General features: G+C 45.2%; 1 protein-coding gene and 2 long non-coding RNA genes across 3 annotated transcripts; 1 reads left to right on the forward strand and 2 right to left on the reverse strand.

Moving 5' to 3' along the window:
• Positions 1–7504: 7504 nt before the first annotated feature.
• On the reverse strand, positions 7505–9864 carry LOC120678784 (fasciclin-like arabinogalactan protein 7). The gene is made up of 2 exons (XM_039960153.1): positions 9648–9864; positions 7505–8651 (listed from the first exon to the last, which is right to left on the reverse strand). Exon 2 carries the CDS (start codon positions 8613–8615, stop codon positions 7827–7829), a length of 789 nt encoding a protein of 262 aa, XP_039816087.1. The 5' UTR covers positions 8616–8651; positions 9648–9864; the 3' UTR covers positions 7505–7826.
• Positions 8412–11286, forward strand: LOC120678786. Its single transcript, XR_005676755.1, has 3 exons — positions 8412–8586; positions 10264–10523; positions 10709–11286. It is a non-coding gene; the product is annotated as an uncharacterized LOC120678786 (long non-coding RNA).
• A 3714-nt stretch (positions 11287–15000) lies between these two features.
• On the reverse strand, positions 15001–16657 carry LOC120679790. The gene is made up of 2 exons (XR_005677326.1): positions 16258–16657; positions 15001–15342 (listed from the first exon to the last, which is right to left on the reverse strand). It is a non-coding gene; the product is annotated as an uncharacterized LOC120679790 (long non-coding RNA).
• Positions 16658–18832: the final 2175 nt, after the last annotated feature.

An 18832-nucleotide genomic window follows, 5' to 3' on the forward strand; every position in this document is an offset into this window, starting at 1 on the left:
ATACAAAGTCTGGTGCCTGACTCAAAAACTCATATGAGCCAGGAAGTACAATATTCGCACCATATACAGCAAGTTTGTCTGCCACTTTGTTACAGGTCCTAGGACAAACAGAGATCATATAAAAAGAAAAATCATTGATCAAAAGATCTCTAATCTGCCTAAATAAAGATCCATTTGCACTATGATCAAGCTCCTTTGTAGTTAGTGCTTTGCCCAGATTAGCTGCATCCGTTTCCAGGATAATACGCGACATGCCAAGTTGAGCTGCCCTCTGCACGGCATGCAGTGCGGCAAGAGCTTCAGCTTGAAAGACATCGAAAACACGAATTATGCTCCCAGCTCCACCATCCAAGAAATCTCCTTCACTATTTCGCGCTACATAACCCGAGCCACCACTCCTCATTTTGGGATCAAAGGAAGCATCAATATTCAGTTTATAATAGTCAGCAGGGGGAGCTTTCCACTTCATTTGTGTCTTCCGCTTCTCTTGTTTTTGTTGGCTGTCAAGCTTCTTGAACTCCATCAAGAAGTACGTAACTGAGCTACAGACCTCCCCAGGACTTGCCATTTTATCTTCTGCATTGGCTTTGTTTCTAGCAGACCACCATCTCCAAAGTAAAATAAGGACTTTGAACTGCAACTCCTGATTCAGATCCCAAATTCTCTGTATCACCTCCTTTCCTGAACAGGCATGCAGCAAGGCATTCCTAATGTTCTCCATGCCCATTAATCTCCAGCACTCCCTCACGCCCTTGCATTTGAAAAAAAGATGACCACAATCTTCGTCCTGTCGCTTGCACACTGGGCACACAGTATCAATTTTCACACCCCTTCTTGATATATTTCTGCGTACAGGCAAGCTATTATGAGCAAAGCGCCAAATAAACATTTTAACTTTGTTTGGGACCTTCATTTGCCAAATCTTATGCCATTTGAACTGTACATCACTCAGCACAGCAGCATTGGATGAATTAGTATCTCTCCCAGTCTCCTGCTCCAGCAACTGGACAGCCAGTTTATAAGCAGACTTCACCGAAAATATGCCTGCTTGATCATAATGCCATGCTGGCCAGTCTTGCAGATCCCGATTCACTGGAATTCTAAGTATTTCCTCTGCATCCTCAGGCCAAAATATGTCTCTTACAAGTTGCTCATCCCAGCTATCAGTATGAGGATCAATAAGTTCTGAAACTTTGGAAAGGATGGATGATCCGCGAGGGGTGGCCGGTCTTCTAGTGCAACCCCTTGGGATCCAAGGGTCTGACCATATTCTCACCGACGATCCATCACCAATCCTCCAAATGAGCCCACTTTTAAGTAGATCCATGCCTCGCAAAATACTCCTCCATGAGTAGGATATGCCTTTCCTTGCAACACAGTCAAGGATATTGGTTGTAGGAAAGTACCTTGCGTTGAGCACACACCCACACAAAGTGTCAGGATTCACCAGTAACCTCCATGCCTGCCTTGCCAACATAGCCAAATTAAACAGCTGCAAGTCCCTGAATCCCAGTCCTCCCTTCTTTTTGGAACAAGTCAACTTCTCCCAACTTAACCAATGAATTTTGTGCACTTTATCCTATTGACTCCACCAATAGCGATTGATCATGGTGCTTAATTCATCACATAAACCTTTCGTCAGATCAAAGCATGACATAGCATAAGTTGGAATGGCTTGTGCCACAGCTTTAATGAGGATTTCCTTACCAGCCTTTGAGAGTAATTTCTCTTGCCAACCTTGAATGCTTATCCAAATCCTTTGTTTTATATATTCAAAAGCTTTCTTCCTTGATTTACCCACTGAGATAGGTAGCCCCAAATACTTTCCATTTCTAGCTTCCTGTGAGATGGAGAGACAAACCCTCATTTGGTTCTTTGTGGTAGTAGCTGTGTTGGGACTAAACAGAATAGAGGACTTGTCTTTATTTATCTTCTGGCCAGAAGCCTCCTCATATACATCTAAAATCTGCTTGAGTTCACGAGCACCATTTCCATCTGCTTTCATTAGAATCAGCGAATCATCTGCAAAAAAAAGATGGTTAACCCTGGGAGCCCCTCTGCAAATCTTGTTGCCTTCAACTCTGCCACCTTCCTCAGCTCTCTGCAACATTGACGACAGCCCCTCAGCACATAAAATGAATAGATAGGGAGATAAAGGATCACCTTGCCTTAGCCCTCTTTGTGGAATTATGGTATTTGTGTATTCTCCATTCACCTTAATCCGATAAGAAACCGTAGTGACACACTTCATGATCAGCTGGATCCACCTTTCCTCAAACCCAAGTTTTTTCATCATCATTAACAAGAAAGGCCATTCCACTCTATCGTACGCCTTACTCATGTCCAGCTTGACAGCAGCCAGTTCCTTTCCTCCTTTTCTTCGTGAATTCAGAAAATGAACCATTTCATAAGCAAGCAGCACATTATCTGTTATCATACAACCTGGAACAAAAGCACTTTGTGATGGGGAGATTATATCAGGTAAGATACACTTGAGTCTATTGGCCAATACCTTAGAGATGAGCTTATACAGCACATTGCACAAACTTATGGGTCGTAGGTCCTTCAGCTTCTCTGGGCTTCCAACCTTGGGAATGAGAACAATAATCGTATCATTCCATCCCCTTGGCATATCACCGCCATTTAACACCGCCAGGACCTCCTCCTTCACTCGATCCCCAATCAGGTACCAGAAACGTTTATAAAATATAGCTGGAAAACCATCAGCTCCTGGTGCCTTTAAATCTCCGATACTTTCCAGCGCTCGCCAAACCTCCTCCCCAGTAAAGGGAGCAAGCAAAATCTCATTCATTTCTGGTGTAACATGCCTGAGGACACAATTGAGCACCCGATCCATCTGAGTAGCTGCACAACATTGAAATAATTGAGAGTATTGGTTAGCAATAAAACCTTTTAGGTGCTTTCCTTCCACTACACCACCACCATCCTCCTTCAACCGCCTCACAAAATTTCTTCTCCTTCTCTCCGAGGCAAAAGCATGGAAATATTTAGTGTTCCGGTCTCCCTTTGTCAACCAAGCGATATGGGCTCTTTGCTTCCAATAAACATGCAGTTGGTCTTGCAAGCGCTCAAGCCGGTACCGCAATAAGTGTTCCCGGTTCACTTGCACTTGTGAGATGCTTTGCCTTCTACATCTCTCCAATTCTTTCCTCGCTCTTTCCACCCTTCTCCTTAGCTCTCCCAAGACATTCCTATCCCACTCCCTCAATCTTCCCAGCACCTTTTTCTGTAATTCAACCAGCTCCAACCTCCCTTCTTGCAAAGATTCTATCCATGCCTCCTCTACTCTACCCACACACTCATCCTCCTCCAACCATCTAGCTTCAAACTTTTGCATGATCTCCACATGTCTACTGCATTCCCCCGGTTCCCTTTCACCCACATCAATAATGATTGGACGATGATCAGAATGACGAGGGTCTCCATTTATCACCTTCACCAAAGGAAAAAGACATCTCCACATACTATTTGCCAATGCCCGGTCTAGTCTCTCTTTTGTGTAACTGGCAACATTGTGATGATGATTCCTCCATGTAAAAGCATCCCCAACAAAGCCAAGATTGTGTAGACCACAGTCCTCAAGTGTTTTCCGGAAACTCCCCATGCATCCTTCAGATCGTGGGAGGCCTCCTTCTTTCTCACAACTAAATAATATTTCATTGAAATCACCACTGCACAGCCATGGCAACTTAAATTTGTCCTTTAAAATTCGCATCAGCTCCCACGTATTCGCTTTCTCCTCGCTTCTCGATTCCCCATATATTCCAGTGAAACGCCATTCCACCCCTTCCTGTTCCTTAACCACAGCATCAATATGGTATTTTGACATGCTTTTAACTGACAAGTCTATCTCCCTCTTCCAAAAAAGTGCCAAACCACCACTAGTACCTATGCTATCTACAATCACCATGTTGGGCATTTTTAATCTCCATCGCAACCAATCCATCCACTTCCCATTATGCTATGTCTCTGCTATGAACAACACATCTGGGGCCTCCCGCTCCTGGAGATCCAGGAGTCCACGAACTGCCGGGCCATTCCCCAATCCCCGGCAGTTCCATGTTATTATCCTCATTTTTCCCGGCGGGACTGGCCTTGCAGTCCCGCCTTACCAAACTCATCCAAATCATCCATGCTTTCCTCTTCTTTTCCTAGCACCTTTATCTTTTTGTGCTTGTCACCACTGTTTAGAGCATCCTCTTCCAACATTCTCTTTTTTCAGTGGGTTGCAGTACAGTTCCCTCCTCTCTGTCTAGTTGCCTGGTATGTCTTTTAAAAGTCCCATGCCTCCTCTTGTCCGGTAGGTTAAGCTCCTCCTGTTGAAAATTTCCCTCCAACATATTTAATTCTGTTCTCGAACAATGCTGTTGGGGCACTAGTGTGTCCATCGGCCTGTCCTCCAAACCAGCAGTCCCCACCATGTGCTCATCACCATCTACCTCCATCTCTTTCTCCTCATCCCCAACAATTTTAATCATGGTGTTATTCCCATTGTCTTCTCCTGCCTGAACACTGACACCAACCTGCAACCCTTCATTCACCCTATCATCCACCCTATTTCCACCTCCTTCCCTTGCCTCATCATTTCTCTCCTTATTACCTGATCCTTGCCCCTCCCCAAAAGATAATCTCTTCAGCTCTCCACCACTCAACACTTCTTCAGTCTTCTTTAGTGGACTAGAAAACCCCCCATTCAGATCAGAGTTAGCATTTGACGAATCATTCAGATAAGCATTTGGCACCTTTGCTTTGTTCTTCGCAACATCTCTCCCCCAACTATCATTGGACCTCTGATTTTTGCTACCACCAGAGCTCCCCCCATCAAACCACTTACTTCTCATCTCTCCCACCCCCTCCTCTTAGTTGGATTTACTCGTAGCCAATCACCAAATTGATACTTCTCTCCCCCTCCAATATTCTCATCACACTCCCTCTCCACATGGCCCAGTAAACCGCATGCGTAGCAAAAATTTGGCAGAAATTCATATTTGATAGGGCACCAACATCCCTTTTCATTACCATCCTTCTCCATCATCACTCCACGGAGCAAAGGTTTACGGACATCCACACTAACCTTTATTCTAAGATAACCACCCACAGCTGACCCATCCTCGTCCGCATCAACCTCTAATGTCTTCCCCACTTTGTCCCCAATTGCCCTGCCTGTTTCAGCATTCATCAACCCCATGGGCAAATCAAAAACCCGAATCCATACTGGAGTAAACAGGAACTCCAAATCTTTAAGTCGTTTTGACGCATCAAAATCCACCACAATGATCAAATCGCCTCCAAATTCCCACGGGCCATCAGTGATTGCTCTCCTTTTTCCACCCGGTTGCAAAAAGGAGAAAAGAAATAGATTGTTACCAAGTTCCTTACATTTGATTCCTTTAATGGGGCACCAAATTTTCCCCAAGGTCTGCGCAATACCGTCCGCATACCCAACCTTCCCTGAGAACAACTTCCCAAGTGCTTGCGGCATCACTCCTTCATCCTTGATGTCAGACCTCCAAGCACCTCCCACCCCTCTTCTTTCCTCCTCCGAAAGCTTGAGCCCCCTCAAGAGGCCCTCCAGCTCCCGTTCACCGCCTCCATGAGACTTCTCCATTTGCATTCCACCCGATCCAGAAAATCAGATCAGGCAAGCAGACTAGCAGATCTGTGGCTGAGAAAAGAAAGCAGGAATTTTGGTGGAGAAAGACAGGAGAAAACCAATCCGAAACCCTTGGCTTTGGAGCAGGGTTCGGCACCTCCTCTGAGTCGCCAGAGCACCAAGCGGTACCCAGTAACCAGAGACTTTATCCTCTCTCTTTTACCGGCAAGGGCAGAATTCCTTCCGTCCTGGTGAGAGAAGAGGCCAGTTTGCCAGAATGCTCATCTGTTTTACCTGGTGGTTCCTTCAATGAGGCAAGGCCATGGCAATCCCATACGGCCATACCATATTCGCTGAATCGCTGTTGCCTGTTGGCACGGGTGGTCCGGAGCACAGCGCAACTTCCACGAGGCACTTGTGCGTGCCATGTTCGGATCCCCTCTCAGCCACCTAACCTAGGCCACATTTGTATCCCTTGCGTCGGTAACCTAGACGAGTTAGCACTTAGCAGGGTAGTTTACTTTTGGGTGTTGCATTCTCCGGGGAATGGGGGGGGTGGGGGTGGGGGAGGGGTGGATTATATTGTTGCAAAACGCATGATCATGGTGAAGGGTAGCATAGGCAGCGCAGTGTAGCCAAAGCCTGGTGGTCTCGTGATTCAAGCTAACAACTAACATGGATGCTCGGTTACCAATTGCCCTAGGTTTTTCTATTTGGCAGGAGCATAAAAAACAATTTTACTCCAGTGACCGTCATCTTATATTTAGCAAAAGGGTCTGTGCATCAGTGCATGGTTCTCCCGTTGACGTGATGGAAAAGGGAAGTCCCTGCGTCTTGGGCCTAATGGATCCCCTTTAATTTTTCCTTTATGGAAATATCATCTGTTTAGAAATGAAATCATTTTTATTGTAGGAATAGGAAAAGAAAAGGGAAAATCATTTACGTACATTCTTACTAATGTAACCCATCGTCGTGGACATTTCAATGGGCCAATGGCACCGCATTTTGGAACAGAAGACAACGCGTACGTGACGGCCCAAGAAAATCGTGATAGTCGGCCCAATTCATCAGAATACAAACAGCCCAAGACAGCGTAGGCATACGGGCAGCCGGCCCATCATCATTCCATCTCATATTCTCATCCGACTTGCAAACCGCTCACGCGGCCGCCTCGCGAGCAACTCCTCGTTCCGCGCTCGCCGCGGCCCGTCGTCGGTGGAGACAGAGGTGAGAGGTCCCGCTGGGCACCCTAGATCTCACCAGCGCGCCGGCGGCTAACCGGAGGGCCGCCGTGACCCTTCTGAAGCGCACAGGTTCGGTCATCCACTCGTCCGATCATCCCCCAGCGCCGCGTACTCCCTTCCCAGGTGTCCCCTCCCCTGATTTTCGCCTCCGATTGCCACCGCGTCCCAGTTGCTCCCTCCCCCGATCCTGACCTCCATCTCTCACGATTCGTGCTCGTGGTGGCAAGGAAGCGCATGCAGGATTAACCTAATGGATCTGATGCCCAGAAGGCTAGCACGGCAGGAACTAGGGGAGGTCAGGGACAATCACATACTGAAAAGCTCGGATCGTTATTCAGAGAAGAAAAGTGGCCAGGTCAGGAACTAATCTTCTGAGATATGGGGAAGTTTCACGTTCAGACACATCCTGCAGAGAATCAAGTAACTGCATGTGACAGAACAGTGAAGTTTTCAGGCGACAACAAAGCTAATCGATCGAATTCCTGAACTTGCATTTCATGCTGTTCATGACAACAAGCCATCAGAACTTGCTGTCATGCAAGGCAATAATTTTATCAAAAAAATTGAATGCTGATTGCCGACTGCTGAGCAATTAGCCAAAAGTTTTACTATCCACTCCAATTCAGTAGCCAAAGTACAGTGTTTAACTGTTAATAGATTCAGTTTTGATCTCCATCAACTTGGCTTTCAGCATCATGAAACAAGCATGATAAGTACCACTCATTAGCCCTAGCTGGTACTGGAAGCGTCACTGGCAAGTATGAAATACTTTCTCCATACACGCATTAAGCTAGAGAATCAATGGGGAGTAATCATAGAAGCATATGGTGCAAACACTCAACAACTCAATCCTAACACAATGCCTACAATATGTCCAAAAGAATGAATCCAGAAAATCCATATGACATTAAGCACGGGGAAGCTAAGCTGAACCCTGTGCTTTAACATGGTCAGGAACTTTTCAATTCTCACCAGAAGAGCATCAAGCCACCCGAGACAGCAAGGGCCAAGTAAGTAATGATGCTGACACCGACTTGGTATGATGAATTCTTCTCGTCTGCCTTCGCCTTTCCGCTCGCTGCTTTCCCTGAGGTTGGGTTGGGAGCGACATCAGAGGCCTTGGCATCTGGGGCAGGAGCAGGGGCTGGAGCGAGCGGGGGGTCGCTCTTGAAGATCTGCATTGGCAGGAGAACCTTGTTGACCTCGTACACCGCAACCGGGCGAGTTGAGTAGACACTGCTGCTGATCTTTGGGTTGGACCACATCGACTTCACTTGGATGGTGCCCATGTCGTAAGTGAGGTTCAGAGTGTATTGTGAACCAGCGAAGGTGGCCACCGGGTTGAGGGTGCTCAGCTTGTTGAACTCAGCCAGAGAGTAGTACTTGGGGAGTGCATGGTACAGGAGCAGGGACTTGAGCTGGTCTTGGGTGAGGTTGGCAAATGTGGTCTTCTTCAGTGCGGCGAACGCTGAGTCCTTGGGAACAAAGATGGTGATGCCCTCCTTGGTGTTGTTCGCCTGGTTCTGGAAGGTCTCAATGACATTGGTCTTTTGCAGGTACTCCAGGAAGGTGTGGAATGGGCCGGCCACACTGAGGAGATCAGCGAGGTCCACATGGTGTGGCGCCGGTGCCGGTGCTGGAGCCGGTGGAAGGACTGGAGTCGCTGGAGCAGGAGGACTCTTTTGAGCAGTTGTTGGTGAGGAGAGCACAATGGCTAGCATGGCCACGGTAAAAATCCCAGCTTTTAACTCCATCATAAAATCTGATTGCCTTCACTTCACTGTATCAATTCCCTGGAGTCATGCAAGAACAGGGAAGCATCAGACACTCCATATATCATTATACTTTCTTTTTATTTATAAAATTTAAATAACCAAATTATCAGTTTTTCAGTTTTGCAAATTCTGAACTGACTAGCTGCAAACATAAGCAAAAAAAAAAGTTGGGGTAGACACAGACAGCAAGTACTGAAGGTGCTAGTCAGTTATAAAGATCTAAATTGTTATTTCTATTCTGAACTGGCAGGAGGTAACTAAATTCTTCAAATTTAACAATCGCTAGTAATTTTCATACATGGAAGGAATATTTAGCTTTGATTTTAAGGAGTGTGGACATGAACAATAACCTCAACTACCACAACCTAAAGAAGATTTAGCACTAGAAATCAAACGGAGTCAAAGAACTAGACTTCTCCGTGATCTGAACGCCAAATTGGTGTTCAGATCCTTGCTGTACAGATTTGAGATCAGTAGGAGTGAGCACAATTTGAAAGAATAATTGATACTTTCTTTCCCTATCACCAAGAAAGACAAATGCAGGTGCCAAAAAAGAACATTAAGACCCGATCTGGCTGAATTGACCAGCATTATAGAACTGCCAGATGCCACCTATCAAATCAAAAGGCGACATAAACTAACACAGAGCCGAACAGTACTATCTCCTGTAGATCTCCGCGGCGTGAAAGAGCCGAAATCTGAAGAAGCCCCCAAAACTAAACGGTACAGAGCTTCATACCAAAACTTCTAACATTTGAGTCAGCTTGAAGGGAACGGAACACAGAACACCAGGAAGATCTGTTCTTCCTCGGGTCAGGAACTGAGGAACCAGATCCAAATGCAACCGCACGGCGCACTAGGCCCCTAGCACAGCACACTGAACTCTAAGCGCCTCTAGTCTAGCAAGAAAACCTCCAAATTGCAGGACATGTAGGCCAAGAAAAGCATAATCTTTGAGCATTGGAACATGGCGTTCGATTGCAGAGCGGGAGACAGGTTGAGGAGGAGAGTGACCTGAGCAGAGCCGGAGCAGAGGAGTAAGGCCAGCAGCCGAGCAGGACGAGGGAGGAATGGATGTGGGTGGTTGGATGGGAGGAGTTAAAGAGAAAGTGTTTATAAAAGATAATGAGACCATGGGAGGGTGGCACCTTGGCGGCAGCTGGTGGTGAGGGCAAGAGAGGCTGAGCAGAAGGTGTTGCCACACCCAATGACCCACATGCCACCTCGGCACCTCTCACTTTCTCATGCTTTCCTCAAGCCAAAGAGGTGAACTTCACAGCACCATAAAGAGAGCCAGGTAGGAGCTAGCTGCCATTTCTGTCCTGTCCTGAGTGACTCGCTTATGATTAGTGGTGGTATTAGCGTCCATAAGCTACAATGAGACGGTGCTAGCTTTGCAATGCTTGCAAGTGAGGATGTCTTTGGCTTTTTAACCAAGCTGCTTAGAAGTATACTAGCGAAGAATTCTTTTGAGGAATTTTCCCAATGTGGTCACCTTTACTTTAGCGCAAATAACCAAAGAGAAAGAGCTGGAATGTGGTGATCCAAGAAAAGGGTGTGAGAAGCTCATGTGATGTACTGACAAAAGCACAACTAATATGCCCTTTTGGCCTTTTCTTCTGTTGGACAGGATTCATTTCCTCCAGCCTTTCCAGTGTCGCGGTGCCCAACACTACCGGCTCATTTCAAAGCAGGATTACCAGAAGATTTCCACAAGAAGATGTGACAATCACCCTGTCTCTGCAGTTTCCATGGGAGCAGAGGCGCAGAGCAGAATCTTATGATGCTGCTCCAGTTCCAGTGATTGTTGCTCTGCGAGAATTTTGTGGCATGTGAATGTCTGAACGGAAGCTTCGGTTTCTGAATGCTGCACATGTTTGGTGGCCACAGGTAACAAGCCTTCTGCAGTGGTGTCTGTCCGCCGAGTTCATTATACACGCAAAAATGTACTGATATTCACATGTTTTTGTTTTCTTTTCCTTTTTTTAGCCTACTTGACAAGTGCAGGTGGGTCTGCAACTCTGAATACGACATGCCGTTTTTCTGAACTGTTGCTTCGAATATTGGTACTGCAGGAAAAGGACTCGACCAGATCGAGAATTGCAAGCCTGATGTGATTACGTGAGGACGCGGCCAATGTGGTGCGAGAGGGTGGTGGAGAACTGGAGGCGGCGGTGTCGGAGGGACGAGACGAGACGAGACGACCTGTCCCTGCAGCTCAGCTCGTGCCCGGCCACTGTCCTTAGCTTAATTGAGCACCTTCTCGAGGGGAATGCAGAATAATCAACGGCTGTCGCGGTGGTTGGTGAAGGAAGAAGCCCTGATCATGAGAGCGGAGCTGTCAGGCTCGCTCGTTCAGCTGGGCGGGCTCCCCGAGCAGAATCATGGTTCGCCAAGAACTCGTGCCGCTTTACATCCGTGATCCAACACAGTATCACTGGAGCGGCATGATTAAATGCTCGTGTATGCTTTACGAAGCAGATGCCCATGAAAAATTACTGCGAGCGCATACTATGTTTGGGTGAATTTCAGATTTCTGAAATTGAGAATTCAGTGTTGTGGTTGTGGCCTCTGTATTGCTGCTGCATACTGAACTTGCCCGTCAAATTTGGATTCAGTGTGCGCGACAGCTTTGTTCACGCATCGGCAGAAACCTGAACTTGCACGTCGTGTTTCTTGAGACCGCTGAACTTGTTCACGCATCGTCTAGTTCAGTTCATGACCCTGCCACTTTGCAAGTACAGTAAGCTGGATGCTTTGTGTTCGCTTCAGTCCGAAGAAAACAAAGCATAGTGGACTGCCAATTGGGCTATACTATCATGGTCGCCATTAATAACACATGGTAGCGTTCACTTTTTTTTTCTCTGGTAAATTATCTTGAACCGCAAAAAAAAAAAAGATCCCCGGTTGCTGATGTTGTGGACCACTTCAAGAGCTGAGGCCTAGGTTTTCGGGCCTCTTGAGCATTTGACCTGACCAAACTGCAGGGTTCTGTTTTACTACTACCATGCAGGTTGCAGGTTGACCGTTGATCTGCAATGCCCTGCAAACTGCACATTCTCTTTTGCGCCTCCTTGGCTCTTGCCTTGCGTTCCTGTCTTGTCGGTGCTGCGAAAACATCACCTCTCCTACCAAAAAAAACATTTAATTTGCAGCCTAAAATGAACACGACAAGGGATCTTTTTTTTTTCTGAACAAGGGATTTTTTTTTTTCGAAAGATTGAAAAAAGAAATATTCAATAAGCGATCGCATCACAATTTTTTTAACAAGACCAAAACAAGCCACTGGTGATAAGAAACATTTAATTTGCAGCCTAAAAATAAACACCACAAGCTCGCTCGTGTCGTGTCATGCCCACACATGTGGCGAGTGGGCCGGGTCGATCAGCGCAGCGCACCGCGCTTGGCGCCATCGAAGAAAAATCTCGCCGCGGAGACGTCGCTTGCGCGCAATCATTCGGCTCGGGCCCGGGCCACGGCCGGCGACCGGAGAACCACCGGAGGGGAGCGCGTGAAAGCGAGCGCCGCCCGGCCGTCCCGACCGGTCCGGTCAAACCGCCGCCCTCCGGTAGCGGTTTACCGGACCGATTTGATCGGAAACCGGTTGAACTCAAATTTAAATTTAAAATTGCATGTGTAACCGGTTCCGATCGGTATACCGGCCGGTTTGACCGGTTTACCGGTCGCCATATGCGGTGGGCCTTAATGGGCCGGCCCATTTTTTTATTTTTCTTTTTTGATTTAACTTCAAATCCCCGCAAACTATATTAAATGAATGAATTTTTGAGAAAATTTGACACCATTATATTCGTCGCACATTGAAGTATTTTTAGGAATTTTTTTGGGAATTTTTTTCATTTTTTTAAATTCAAATTTGAATTTTGAATTGGGGCCGATTTTATACCAGCCCAAACCGTAACCAGCCCGGACCGGTTTGACCAGTAACCGGTCAAACCAGACCGGTTCCCACCGGTTTCGTTAACCCTGCGTACAACACGCACATATTCCGGGATCATCTGGGAATCAGGGACCAGCCTAGCTAAGAGCTAAGCTAAACCCACCACTACTGTCAAGGCCGGCCCCCCGATTAAAGTAATCAGCGTGCCGGTGGCGCGAGTTACCGGATTTGGTAAGGCAAATCCAGCGCAATCTGGAGCGGCGTGGGGCTCCCGCTTCCGCCGCGTAGCGATGACAGGTGGGCCTGCATGGCAACAAGTCCCCAGGATCTGAGCTCAGCGTCAGCGAGCGCCGCGTCAAGATTTGGAGCCCAACAACATCTCGCAGCGAGCACCCCCACGGCCCCACCCAAAGACGTTGGTGGAATCTCAATCCCAGACTATCCGCCATATGCTGCAGCAGATTTTTTTTTTGTTGATAGAGTTTGATGCGACGAGTACACCGACGTCATTTGCTCGTTCAGCTTCAACACGTACTGTACGTATATTTAATACTCCGTACATAGACTTAGTATACTGTTGGAGATTAGCGGACGTGCTTCCATCCTAACAGCTTTGCACCCCCGATGTTTAAAGCGAGTTAAGAGGTTAAGTACACCGGATGTCGGCTTCTACTGCGCTCGGTAGACTAGAGCCGGAGGCTAGAGTTGGAATGGTGTGAGAGAAAAATACTGTTACTTAATTGGTGGTTGGAGGCTAGTGCTGGAGCGATGTGAGAGAGAAATACTGTAGGACTGGAAGCTGATGCACCAGCCGAACACGGTGTTTGATGGCTGGCTGTCCACCAACTCCGTACTCCCGCGTACACGCCTAGCCCACTCCGCTCTCCCGCTCCCTCTCCTGCCGGCTGCGGCAGATGGAATAATGACACTTGTGCGCTGTGTGGCCTCAGGAAAAGGCGTCGCGGTCGAAAGCGACTCGTTCGGTCGTTGATCCCCGTCTGCGCAGCAGTGCAGTGACCAGTGAAGGAGCGCGCCATCGGCGACGGCGAGGGAGGCCTTGCTGTCAAATGGCAATGCCGCCTGGAGGGAAGAAAAATCTCTGCCACGCCATTCGGCATGTGGTGGTCGGAGCTCCGGCCATCTGTCTGGGGGGCGTTAAAGTCTGACGGCGACGGAGGTCTTCTGCACTAACCCCTGTCCTGTGGTCTGTGGGTTTATCTTGAGGCCCAAATTTCCGCGACCTCACGGTCACAGCGGTCAAGATTTGCAGGATACGCAGCGGTACGCACACCAGGAGTGTCGACTCCTGATCACGATCCCAAAAGTACCATCACGGATCCCAGGGCACGGGAGATCTTTTTCCATGCGGTTTCATACTGACAGTATGTCTGACACCGCGATCGCTGCAATGGTGGCGATTGTCCTTCTGACTTGTTGAGTACCCTTTCGTGATGTCAATTGAAACAATGATTGGAAAAACACGAATTCGTCGGAAAACACGAATTCGACGGTGTGCAATACAGGTATCCACAGAGTATTATTTATAGCACGAAAGTTCTACCTCTGTTATTGGAGGAAAATATCCAACACACCGATGCGAAGAAATCCACCTTTTAGGTGTTGCCGAGCAAATGTGTGTATCGATACTATTATTGTCTTATAGTCGATTTTATGTAGCATCATATTGTTATAAAACATGTCGTCAGCAGTTAGAACCTTCCCCTCTCTGTCTCTCATGATTAACACAGTAGATGCAAGAAATAGAACAAGTAGACACAAGATAAGGAGACTATTCTTTATTCATCTGAATATTGGTAATTACAACATAGAGCTCCCACGTATATATAGTCCTGTCAAGACCTCAGAGTTTCGGTAAGAGCCCACATACAAACGGATTAGGATTCCTCCTCCTCCTTTCCTTCTAGGACAGAGTCCGTATGTTTTACAACACTCCCCCTTAGGCGATTACCACGATATGTGCATGCCTCGTCAAAAACTCCATCCGAAAACCCAGTGGGAAAAAACAGTTCTTGGAGAAAAGAGTACATCACATTCGCTAATTGCATTGCACATGTTGTCTCATCAAAAACCTTGTGTAAGAAATCTTCGAGTAAAAACTCACATAGGGAAAAAGAGAACATTTAACCTTCTTGGTTATATATTCTTCAGGATATTATATTCTTCATGAATAGATATTGATGTTCATAATCTATGCATAAACTTCAGTGTTTTAGCAAATATGATCTACTTGATCTTTGTAATTCGAGTGGTTTACCTTCAAGGTAGATTCAATAAAATATGCTCCCCCTCATAAAGCTAAACTTTGAACTTCATTGTTCAAATCACACTTTTCATGTGTGTTTATTTAATGGTATGGTATGCAGTACCATGTATAATACTATATCCTTTAAAAAGTTAGCTCATAATTCTTCTATGAATTATATGGGTATAAACAAGAGCAACATGCTTCATGCATAATGACCACTTATTAGTTGTGCAAAACAAATAAATTTTGTACTACAGGATAATGAATCATTTCAGAGGATGAGGGTAAATAAGTTAATATTCAATATCTTCTAGATCGTGTATCAAACTTGTACAAGTTCAAATACTTATAATTCTTCCTTAGTGGATTTTCAAATTGTATGTCTACAAATCTTCAAGATTTTGATTGTAGCACTAAATAATAAATCCAGCCTTGTTCTTCAATATATTCTGATACCGAAAACGGATCACAATTATAAGAACCGGCCTCTTCAGAATACCCTTCTTCAAATACTTGATCGATAGTATTTGGATCTCGCTCGTGCACTACACGAAACAATAATGCATGCTTTAACATAATAGAATGGTAAACATGATGCGTGATGATGATACATGAAATGATAACAACTTGAGTACAATTTTCCTTCACGGTAAAGTTGCAAGCCAACAAAACCAACTTGTTGAACTACTTTACAAGATATCATCACCATTGCCCTAAGGAGTTCTCAAGGACCATTTGATATTTTAATTGTTTATTGGACATAAGAAAAATCGTTAAGTTTCTTAAGTCAATATATAAGCATAAAATAACATGAAAATAAACTTTACCAAAATGAGCCCAAAATTTTTGTGAAGATGGGTTACATCATAAAACAGTTATAAATAAATTTCATGAATTTTTGAATATTATATAAATTTATAAAATTCATGAAAGTTCATGAAAGTTGCATTTTTCAATTAAAGAAGGTAATTTTAAATCATGCAAAAACTAATCAAAATTAAAGTTTCACATTTTTAATAAAAACTAGACATTACAAGAAGGCTATACAAAAATTTTCATAATTGTTGGACAAGTATATGAATTTATATGAAAATAACAAAATCAGTAACTATTCATAAGGAAAGAAATAAATAAAACATTTATAAAAAGAAAAAAGGTTTCGGGTTTAAATTCGGCCCGACACTGTGCACGGCCCAGTACTGTTTACAGACTGTCACTGTTTACGGTCGATCGTTCCATTTGAACAGTAATGGTCTTAGCCCAGTGGAACAGTATTGGGCCGGCCCGGTGGACAGTAACAGGCCGGCCTGTTACTGTCCACCGGGCCGGCCCGGCCTGGTCGAGACGCGCTCGCCGACGACGCCGCGCGGCACTCACCGCGCGCGGCGGCGCGGCCGTGTTCCGGCGTGGCCAGGGCACTAGAGAGGAAGCGGAGGGCACGGACGTTGCCAGGAGCTCACCGCGGTTAAAGGACGAAGGTCAGCGGTGGCGGAGATGAGCCGGAGGTGGGTTCTAGTCGGAGACGGCGGCGGTGGCAGCTAAGGCTCGTCGGCGGCGAGGCATTCTCGCCCGTCTGGACGTCGGCTGGGAAAAGGATCAAGCCAAACGTGATCAAGTCATGAAGGCAAGGTGATAACGCGTCGAAAAACGACCAACGGCTCACCGGAGCGAAAAAGCGAGGGCGACGGAGCTTCGGCGGCGGCGCGGCCGGCCGGGGAAAAGACGGGCTCGCGCGGGCGATTTCGACGGTGAAAGGAGTTGCGGCCAGGGGCAAACGACGCGAAAAGAAGCTGCGGAGTGGATGGCGTAGTTGGTTTTGGGAGAGGAGGTTCGACGGCGACGGCAAAGACGCGGCGGCGGACGGTGGGAAAAAGAAGAAGAAAAAGGTGGCCTCCGGCGCTCTATTTATAGGAAGAGGAGGATGAGGAGGTGGCTGGAGGTCTCGCGAACTCGCCCAGGTGGCCGGCTTCACTGGAGGGCGCGAGAAGGCGCGGGGCAGCAACGGCGGACATCGGCGGCGCGTGGGCAGAGGAGGAGAAAAAGGAACCCCCTACTGTAGCTCCCGATCCTAACTTTCGAATTTGCGTAGAAACTCAAAAAACTCCAAATACAAAAAGTTTCATAATTTTTCAAACTGAACAACTTTGCTTCAAGAAACATTTTGAAATTCGACCTCCAAAATTGAGTTTGAAATTAGGGGCCAAGTTAGGGTTTGTCGGAATTCAAAATTACTTTTAAATTTATATATAAACTTCAAAAACTCAAAACACCAACTTTGTTCCTTTAGAAAAGGTGAACATTTTTGCTTTTGAAAATAACTCAAAATTCTTTATAGATTCTGAATAATTGAAAAGGGGTAGAAGGGGTTTTGCCGGAAACTAGGGTTTTAAAAGGAATTTTAAACTTTGTTTGATTCAAACAAGCATCCAAGGACATAATTAGGGTAAAACACACATGTTTAAATTTAATCCACACTTAGTCACTAAAGCACAAACAATTCCTATAATATAAACTTATTTTGCTAAGTGCACATAAAATGATATCAATTATGAATGCTTTGCGATGATCATGATGACATGGCAAGTTTTAGTAACAGTAACACCAGGGGTGTTACATCTATATTCAATTCAGGGATGAATGGTGCTCATTCAAGAATTGACTAGTAAATCCTTCATGGATTAATTCCTTCAAGGACGTACTTTCATTCTTAGTGAATTAATAATTCTCTTCTATGAGATACATTCTCTACTGCATGAGAGATTACTATGCAATAAACACAATAATATAACGTTATTCACTATAAAGTCATTCGATGACTATATTCCTTCTAGGACATGCTCTTCCTGAGACTTGAATATTCATTCAGGAATGTATATACCTTAGACTTTGATACTTAGTATGAGATTTTATTTCCATATGTTGCGATTTATATTCTTCTGGAACTATATGGATCTTCATAATCCATTTATAACTGCATATTTTATTTTCATTTATTTTATTTACCTGAGATATAGCAGAACATATATTTCTTCTTAGTAGAAGATTTAACCTCAATTGCTTTTTTCATTTACCCGATATAATCGCTACAAGCGACTTTGCCATAGACTTTGTTTTCCGGATCCGGGTTCTCATAAGAGAAACATTGCAATTATAGAGGTAGTGTTGTCGACAACTATTATTTTCTCCCAATACTCTCACAATGTGAGATTATTCTATTTCTTGTTATTTCCCAAATAAGAGATGATATGTTGTTCTGCATATCCAACACTAATGATGTGCGCGCTAGTGTGTTGGATTTCATCTTCATGATGATCCTCTTCATGAGGTGCTTGACCTTCTTCATGAGGTGTTCTCTTCATGAGAATGGAGGAGTTTCATTTCATTCCTATTTAACAAGTATACACTAAAGTAGAACCCACAGGCGTCCCCGTAGATTTTAGCTTGATAGTATACAACATTTAGTTTACCACGAGTAAACATAACTTCTGGTTTATAACTTCAAGCTACTCCTCTCATTTCAAAAATATCTGGCATATGCTCTGCTTCATGCTTCACAAGAGCATTAGTCAAACTATGGTATGACTTAGTGCGTGGTACTATTCCTGCTTCAAGCTTCAAGGAATATTTTCTCTTAAGACCATTTTCCTTCTGGGGAAATAATATATGGAATTCGAAATAGGCTCTCCTCCCCATAATGCCAATATTAGATCTTTCATAGCATACTTCAAAAAATATCCCCTATTATAGGCTTAAAATAATTCAAATTCATATATCTCCAACTACAAGTGGAGGCCCATTCATGTATGCTATGATGGAGTTTTACGGGAAATATTCACGCACATAATTAAGCATGGGGGGTTATTATTCGTTAAATGCAATGAGCTAGAATATATAAAGTGCACTTAAGAATGTTCAGCATTCCTACAAAAACTCAGGGATATTCTCCCCCTGATTTGCACATATCGTAGTTTAGAAAAACTATTTCATTATCTAGCTTCTTTATTGATTAGCCAAAAAACATGTCGTGCTGATAAC

Source organism: Panicum virgatum, chromosome 6N, assembly GCF_016808335.1.
Source record: "Panicum virgatum strain AP13 chromosome 6N, P.virgatum_v5, whole genome shotgun sequence".
NCBI classification, from domain to species: Eukaryota; Viridiplantae; Streptophyta; class Magnoliopsida; order Poales; family Poaceae; genus Panicum; species Panicum virgatum.

What these genes read in the sequence shown, in the direction of transcription:
- LOC120678784 (XM_039960153.1), bottom strand. Translation starts at nt 8,615, where the DNA reads ATGATGGAGTTAAAAGCTGGGATTTTTACCGTGGCCATGCTAGCCATT.